The 9,192-nt window shown below is 37.8% G+C and overlaps 1 protein-coding gene across 6 annotated transcripts in view; it reads right to left on the bottom strand.

Annotated features, from left to right (window-relative positions):
- Nucleotides 1-896: 896 nt before the first annotated feature.
- VAPA (VAMP associated protein A) overlaps nt 897-9,192 on the bottom strand; it is a 40,656-nt gene continuing 32,360 nt past the window's right edge. For all 6 annotated transcript variants that reach the window (XM_007974668.3, XM_007974670.3, XM_007974667.3 and 3 more), the window contains 2 exons: nt 5,176-5,349; nt 897-1,672 (listed from right to left, as the gene is read on the bottom strand). In XM_007974668.3, coding sequence (XP_007972859.1) covers nt 1,514-1,672; nt 5,176-5,349 — 333 coding nt within the window. In that variant the 3' untranslated portion in view covers nt 897-1,513. The remainder of the gene's footprint in view (nt 1,673-5,175; nt 5,350-9,192) is intronic.

Below are 9,192 nucleotides of genomic sequence, written 5' to 3'. Positions count from 1 at the left end.
TGCATCATCTGACAAATTCAAAACACAGTTGAAATGAAAAGGCAACCAAAATACTTCAGAATACTTCACTCTTCTATAAAATGTGTACACAGATCTGGGCCTAAAATACTTCACCACATCCAGTTCTAAAATCCAATTTCCTTTTCAGGTAGAGCGCATCTTTTAAAAAAATAACACCTATGTTTAAGAATAAAAAATCACTTGTACTAGATTGTATGTAGCTAAAAACTGGATCTATTTTCTGATTCCAACATTTTCTATCCTAGTAAGAATAAATGAAGACACAGGACAAACCTAAGTGCAGGAAATACCAGACCCTGTAACGCATACTTACACTGAAAATGTGTTTCACATGGTTAACATTTGCAAAAGACAAAATCATTTTTCATAAAGAAAATTCCACAGGCTTGCTCAGTATTACCAAACTTCCATAATGAACATTATTTTGAGTGCAAATTGGGCAGGAAAAAACACCTACTTTTAACTATTATGAAATATTATGAAAAGTAGTAAGACTTACTAGGCTGGTTAAAAAGTACTTTAAAACCAAGGAGAGTTAAATCTTCCTTGAGAACATACTCTCAGAACTTAAGAATGGGGTAAAAACCAGATGGAGCACAGCCATGCTGTACACGTCAACTCACTGAAATCACGTAACTTCTATTCTCATGGACCTTATTTTCCATTATCTTGAAAACAGACTGATTATAATCTCCCAAAATACCAACAGTACCTTAAAATTTAATCAACTCCTTTCCTGAACAGAATTAGGATTTTCAATTAAAAATACTGTGATATCTCAGAGGGTTTCAATGCAAGAAAAACCTTTGCATCATAATTTCAAGTGACCATAAATAGTGGACTCCCCTCTAATAACACGACAGACACAAACAAGCTATCGAGCAAGAATCTGTTAACAGTTTTATTCTTTTTTTATGTTAAATACCATGGGACAGGATTGTAAGGATGAAAAACTCAGTCAACAACTGCCTCACAAGGGATAAGAAAAATTCTGCCATGATATTAGCAAAGGTAAAGGAGGAAAAATTTACACTGTAAGAGGCACCATTTCCCCAAGGAATACCTCTTGGCATTTCCTGAATGAGTGGGATTAGCAATCTAAATAAATCATATTTCAAGAGGTAACAGCAACAGATAAAATTTAAAGGGATTATTAAAATAACATTTACAAGACTCTGAACAATTCTTGAACTCTTATTAAAACCACAAAGAAAGAACAATTCTTTATTTATGAATTTCATAAAGGACTGAATGTGCAACTGACATCTGCTAGTGATGATCTGGTAATATACAATTTGTCCAGTAGCCGAACAGTTTGTTTTTATTGTGTTTTCTAACCGTAAGAGATCATTAAAGGCAAAGCCTATATGACGCTGTACACACAAAAAAATGGTCACCGCGGGCCATACTACCAATGAAATGGTAGGTAAACAAATCTTTTTCTGGTCAAGAGAAAAAAAAAAAAAAGAAATAGCACTCTGCATGCTTCACTCTACAAGATGAATTTCCCTAGAAAGAATCCAATGAAAATGGCTGCAATTACAACAAGAAGTGAAGGAAGAGGACTGGTGACATTATCTCTGAAGGATGCAGTTGAGGTTGATCCAGGTTTATCCGAATGTGCTACCTTTCTGAGCCTTAAACCTTCATCCTAGGAAAAAAACACACACACAAAAGAGGTTTTTAAAAACAAGCATACTAATGAGACTACTGGAGCTAAAAATCTATAGGGACACAAAGTAGATTAGTGGTTGCCTATGGCTGGGGACAGAAACAGGGATTAACTGCTAACCACATAACGAAACTTTCCAGGGGTGATGGACATTCTAAAACTGAACTATAGTGACAGTTATAAAGTTCTATATTTCAGTGAATTGTACACTCACAGTGGGTGTCTCCATGGGATATAAATTATACCTCAATAACACTGATTTTTTAAAACTGGAGCTGAGAAATGTATTCCTAAAAAATAAAAGTCAGATATGGCTATATTTACCTTTCATTTTAACCCCACTAAAAACATAATTAAAGAAGAGTACTTCCAAGGCGGCCCATGGTATTTAAAATCAGTTACATCTGTCCTAGCCCAATCAGTCAAAAACTGCCAGACCCGTAGTCTACCAGTTGAGTTTACTGACCCACTGCAACTAAGGAACCAAAACAGCAGAGGCACAAGAGGGTATTCTTGCCGAAAACAGAGATACGGTTATCACAGAATTTTGGGGGAAGGAAACGGTTTCGCATGAAATTTAAGTAACAGTGTTTTCACATGCTCAAAGCAAAGCAGAGGGCTGTGTGTAAAAGGATAGCACCAGGTCTGGATTGCAAAACAGAGAAAGAATACTGTTTCTTCAGGAACTACAAATTTAGATGAGAAATGTACGTAGGAAACCCTTATCTGAAGCTCTGCACCTGGAATGGAAACTGAGGGTGCTTCTCTGTGTCAAAACGGCAGATCCTCCAGTCAAGAGTGGGCTGCTTCATCCTTGCTGATGTGGCTTCACACAGCACTATGTCCTTAGAGGACAAGGTTTCTCAGAAGAAAGCAGAAGTCACTCCAGGCAGGAGGTTGTTACGACACTGTGTGCACTGTGAACCTTGGGAGAAATACTAACACCTGTTAACTACGCAGTTGTCTTTATCTGTGTCTGTTATCCAATCTGATGAATGGCAGGACAGTTTTTTACTTTTTTCAGTGCAAGGCAATATTTTCTCCCATGATTCTTTTATTGTGCTTATAAACAAACACTAACTAAAAGAGTACACCTAATGGCACAGTTTTATTTGCATTACTGGATTTTCTGGCGTTGGGTATTTTTGGTCTCATGCTAATTAGTTCTATATAAAAACAGTAGTAATTCTCAGTTTCAGCTACACATCACAAACATCTACAGAACTTTTAATACTCCTGTGATTCTGATTCATTAGGTCTGGGGAAGGCCTGTTAAACTGTAACTTTTTAAAGCTCACTAGGTGATTCACATGCAGTGTGAATTAAGAACCACAGGGCTAGGGGAATTAAAAGGGATAGTGAACAGACAGGAGCAAGAAAGTTAACATGGCAAAAAATTATGATGGGCCTGTGTATAAAATGCTAAAGGGTCTGAAATTCTGTAAGCCAGTAGGTCTCCAAGGTTTTTGTTTTATTTTGTTTTGTTTTTTTGAGATTTGCTCTTCTTGCCCAGGCTGGAGTGCAACAGTGTGATCTCGCTCACTGCAACCTCTGCCTCCCAGGTTCAAGTGATTCTCCTGCCTCAGCCTCCCAAGTAGCTAGGATTACAGGCACCCGCCACCACACCCGGATAATTTTTGTATTTTTAATAGAGACAGGGGTTTCACCACGTTGGCCAGGCTGGTTTCGAATTCCTGACCTAAGGTGATCCACACGCCTCGGCCTCCCAAAGTGCTGGGATTACAGGTGTGAGCCACCGTGCCCAGCACAGCTTTTTTGTTTTACTTTTCCAACAGCAGAATCATCTCTCAATAAAATCTCATACCAAACATTAGCATACAAAGAGCAGAAACCAGGAATAAAGTCTCTCTCACTTCCCTGGTTCATTCTTCCTATTTTCCAGTCCTGCTCCACCTGTCACTCCTACTGTTTACACTCTCCCCTCCATGCCAGAGGTAAACAGTGGCTTTTGAAAGAAATCTACTGAGCACCCTAAGAAGCACATCTTTATCAAAGAACAGAACTATGGAAGTCATGGCAGATCAAGTAAAAGTAACCAACAAAATCCTTTAAAAGATCCATGGTGTGTAGGTGTGAAATAAAGATATTCTTCCCGCTATCCAGACAAGCGCCTGGAAGCAGAGGGGTACCCCTCAAGGGGTTACTATGAAGTATCAAACATGAAGAGACACAAAAATTCACTTTAAAAAGCATTTCAGCAAAGGAGTTCACAGATCGACTTAAGATACAGTGTTCAGAGTGCAGTTCCTATATACACTGTAAAGGAATAATCAAATAACTCCCATCATTTAGCTTATTTTAGTTACCTATACTTTTGTATCATCTACGTTGCTGCAAAGAGCTTCAGACAAAGCCTAAAGAGCAATATATAGGAATTCAGGTCTTGAAACAATTACTTGTCGAAGACAAGTATTATTCATAAATTTCACACATATTCAAATCAGTCCTCCTTCACCATCCATTTATTCAATCAAATATATGACTGCTACACGCATGCACGGTGAATGCAGAGAGAAATGAAACACTGCCCCTGCCCCCAAGGAAATTACTGCCCACTAGAGGGAGAAAGGCCTCTAACAAGTAAGAGCAGTAGAATGCAATCGGCATAGTGGTGGCACAAAGCAGACAGGACAAATCGATTTTTTTTTCTTTTGGAGAGGGTCCCAGCAAACGCTATACTGAAAAGACGACAAGAATATAGTAGCAAGACATTAATATGTGTATGTGCTGTGTCGGGAGGGACAGGGTTCTGAGCCTTTCCAGTCACAGTGAAGAGCTTACACTAAAGCAAAAGAGGGGTGATAAACAGATGCTTCTCCAGCATACTCCAGCCCAACACTGCCCCACGCCAATATGTGAGCTTCAAATGTGACCCCCTATGTAACGTTAAATTTTCCAATAGTACATTTAAAAAGTAAAAAGAAATGTGTAAAATTCATTTTAATAATATATTCAATTCAACCCAATATACCCAAACTACTATTTCAGTATGTAACCATTAAAAAAAGAAAATTTTACCTTTTTCTGTACTAACTCTTCAACATCAGTATTTTACACTCAACAGCATAGCTCAATTTGAACAAATCCCATTTCAAGTGCTCAACAGTCCTAGGTGACTAATGGCTATGATGTGGGACAACACAATCCTAGTTCAGTATGACTGGGACACAAAATGGGAAGGACAGGAGAAACAAGAGCTGAAGCTGGCAATGCTGCAGGCCAGATCACAAATAATTAGAATGTATGCTAAGGTAAGGAACTTGTGGCAATGAGAAACCACAGGAAGATTTTTAAGAGAGGAGTAGGGTGGGGAGCAAAGGTCAGGACATAATCAAATTGGGGAAAACAAGAAAGAACTGACCAAGGATAAATTTAAAAACTAATTGCTAAAATGGCCTAATAACACTCACATGTCCTATACCTTCATTTAAATCAACTTATTTTCAACCAACAGAACTTACTCTCAGGTGTCGATTTTCTTCTGATAGCTTCATCATTTCTCCCTGAAGTCTTTTACACTCTTCCATTAGTTTCCTTGTTTCGGTATCATTAAGTGAAACACTGTGTGGTTTTGGCATAGGTCCATCTTGTTTAGATGCATTCAGTGGAACAGTTTTGCTAGGTTCCATGTCATTCTGTATTACAAAGATATTGAGATTTTTTTTTTACCAAATCTTCTCACAGGTTTTAAACAAACAAAAACATAAATTCTACATCTTTGTTTATGAAAAACTCTTTAAAAGGCCTAAATCAGTACATGTCAGCAGTCAGATTAGTCTAAATAACGAGCCCACTCCCTCTATTCCCATAACCGCTGGCATGTACGTCTACCATAGCACTTTATTATGTATCTTAATAACTATTGTTCAAATTCTTTCCTATAACACTTCAAAGGCTGGGAGAGCAAGAGCCATCTCTCTTTGTATTTACCCCTAAAACCAGCACTTTGGTCAAGAGTAGTTATTCAATCAAAGTATGCTGAATGACTGACGTCAACAAAATCCAAATACGAAGGTCATTTTCCGTGCTCTGGTTCTGCAATTCAAATAAGGTTCTGGGGCGTAGGGGGATATTATTGCAATCATTCCAATAAAATTAGAAACTACCTAAGAAAAAACATGCCAAAAAAGTTAACTTCTATTATCATCTTCAGTAATGCTGTTTGCTTTAATTCACGTGATTCAACATCACAGTAAAAATTAGCATGCCCTGAAGACTATGAGCCCCAAAATCTTAATCCTAACCAACACTGAACCATTTGAAGTTAGTGTTGAAGGCCTGGAGAGAAACATCTATGACTGCATCTACATATTCTTCAGCCTGCGGTCTAAAGTACCCCAACATCCTTCACACTAACAGCATTTATGTCACCACACAGAGTAGCAGTATTCGTGTAACAAGTTTTTTTCATTTTAATTAAATTTTTACTTGCTTTAAAATAATTTTAGATCAAATCTGCTTTATTCAGCTATAAACTGCTAACAAAGACATTTACAAAATCAACTTTATGGCATTCCACAATACTCATTTTATAAGATTTATCAGAGGCTGCACACCTACCACACCATCCCAGTTGCCAAATTTATATTAAGTATAAACAGACTGTTTGCTCAAAGGGCAAAACTTGTTCTTCTTATGAAGGGGATATGATTTGATTAGTAAGCCTAAATCCATGTAAAATCTATTTAAAAATGCAAATTTATAATGAGGTTCTAATCAACAACAGTATGTATTTGACCTGTCGGCGATTCTTCCATTTTTCCTCAAGCTTCCCAGTTAAGAAAGGTTTTAAAGAAGCCTACTTCAATTCTTTCTCTGAGTTTTTCTCTTGCCAGCTTTTTTGTTCTTCACCCCAGTCTCTTCCACCCCAATCTAATAATAGCCACCTCTACTATTAAAACACTGCTTCAGATATATCTTACCCTGTCAATACTTTTTCCTATTATTTTCCTTAATAGTAGTTAGAACTCATTTCAAAATGATTTTCGGTGTGGTCACATTCTATCCTAACACAAATCCAACTTCTGATAATGAAGTTGGCACACTGACTTCCTCTATAAAGGAGGTGGCAATGGCCACCAATATGGCAATAGAAGAACTTCTAGGTTTTGGTTAAGAATTGGGAAAAAGTATCATACCCATACCAGAAAATTGACGAAAAACTTAAGAGGATGAAGCAGGGTACCATGTCTCATGCCTGTAATCCCAAAACTTTGGGAGGCCGAGATGGGTGGCCTGCTTGAGCCCAGGAATTCAAGAACAGCCTGAGCAACAGAGGGAGACCCTGTCTCTACAAAAAACAATTCTAAAAATTAGCCAGGCATGGTAGTGTGCAACTCTAATCTCAGCTACTCATGAGGCTGAGGTGGCTTGAGTCCAGGAGGTGGAGGCTGCAATGAGACGAGATCCTGCCACTGCACTCCAGCCCAGGTGAGAGTGAGACTGTGTCTCCAAAAGGGGGATAAAAAGACATACATGGGGTCAACACCAAAAAAAACTAAAACAAAGATCATCAAGCTCTTGACAACTAGATTTTTGTTTTTAAATTCTTTACATTGCATAAAATTTTAAATTATGGGGGGAAGGGAAAAACTCATTTCCCATAATCTCATGAAATCAACAAAACTATTATTTATATTACTATTTTTCCACACACATTTTATAAAATTGGGCATACCTATTTGCTTATTTATATGCATTTTTAATAATCATTTTAAATGACATATCATTAAATATTCTATTCTATGCCTTGCCAAAATTAAACATTTCACTTTTGTTAAGCATTTGATGGGCAGCTTTCCATTCTTTCCAATTTTAAATAACACATCCATAAGAAGATATTCCATAAAAAGATAACTAGATTGGAATTAGATTTAGATGTTTCTAATTCTAATAGAATTAGACTTGGAATTAGGTTAGAATTTATCTAAGCAAATACAATTAAATTTTTCTTAAAATGTTCTCTTAAAAATGTTATACTCGGTCAGGCGCGGTGGCTCACGCCTGTAATCCCAGCACTTTGGGAGGCCAAGGAGGGCGGATCACGGGGTCAGGAGATCGAGACCATCCTGGCTAACATGGTGAAACCCTGCCTCTATAAAAATACAAAAAACCAGCCAGGCGTAGTGATGGGCGCCTGTAGTTCCAGCTACTCGGGAGGCTGAGGCAGCAGAATGGCGTGAATCCCAGAGGCGGAGCTTGCAATGAGCCGAGATTGCGCCACTGCACTCCAGCCTGAGCAAAAGAGCAAGACTCCGTCTCAAGAAAAAAATAAAAAAAGTTATACTACTTTTATAACAAAAAGGAGAATAAATGATAACCAATTTGTGGAGCATAGAGAGACTAGAATGCAAAGAATATAGTGAAGCTGAAACACACTTCAAAAGTGTGCCCAATAAGTTATATCACACAACTAGCTAGGCCCCTTACAAATCAGTCAACATACATAATAGGTGCAAGAAAATCTATTTTATTTACATATACATATGCTACATATGTATATGTTAATATAGCATATTAATCTTAGTTGGGAGTTAAAAATGGGGGAAGTGTGATGGGAGGGTGGGGTTTGAGTCATGCGTGGAGTGACAATCTGAACAGCCTGATGGAAGAAATTAAGCAGGTGTAACTTTAAGTATATGCTTCCATTCAGGACCTCTAAGTGAGGTTTGGCTCCAATAAAACAGCTTGTTTCTTTAGAGTTGCTTCAAACTGGTCCAGAAAGAGAAGACTGGTTCTTCTGAGAACCACAAAACAAGCAAACTAGAGGGATTCAACATGCTGTGACTCTTGGTAAATTGATGCATAGTAACCTTACATTTAACACTGCAATTTAGAGTAAGCTGGAAAGTCAAGGTGTGTATCAACTAAAATAAAACAATAAACCAACCTTGTCCATTTTCCACTATTTAGCCTATCTGCAGTAATCCTCCACCTATGAGTTGTCCGGTCACGCACTGTATAATGATGTTTTGGTCAACGATGATCCGTACATATGATAGTGTTCCCATACAATTATAATGGCACTGAAAAATTCCTATTATCTAGTGAGGTCTTACAACACATTATTCACGTTTGTGGTGATGCTGGTGTAAATATATATACTGTACTCCAGTCATATGAAAGTATTACACATATGATTTATGTACAATACAGAATACTTGGTAATAAATGACTACGTTACAGGTTTATGTATTTACTGTGCTATGCTTTTTATCATTTATTTTAGAATGTACTCCTTCTACTTATGAAAACAAAAAGTTAACTCTAAGTCAGACTCCGGCAGGTCCTTCAGGAGGTATTCCAGAAGGCACTGTTATCACAGATGATAACAGCTCCATGCGTGTTACTGTCCCTGAAGACATTCCAGTGAGACAGGCTGTGGAGATGGAAGGCAGTGATACTGATGATTCCGCCCCTGTGTAGGCCTAGGCTGATGTGTGTGCCATGTCTTAGTCTTCACAAAAAAAGTTTTTAAA

Source organism: Chlorocebus sabaeus, chromosome 18 (genome assembly GCF_047675955.1).
Source record: "Chlorocebus sabaeus isolate Y175 chromosome 18, mChlSab1.0.hap1, whole genome shotgun sequence".
NCBI classification, from domain to species: domain Eukaryota; kingdom Metazoa; phylum Chordata; class Mammalia; order Primates; family Cercopithecidae; genus Chlorocebus; species Chlorocebus sabaeus.
This window is presented reverse-complemented; position numbering and strand designations above follow the sequence as displayed.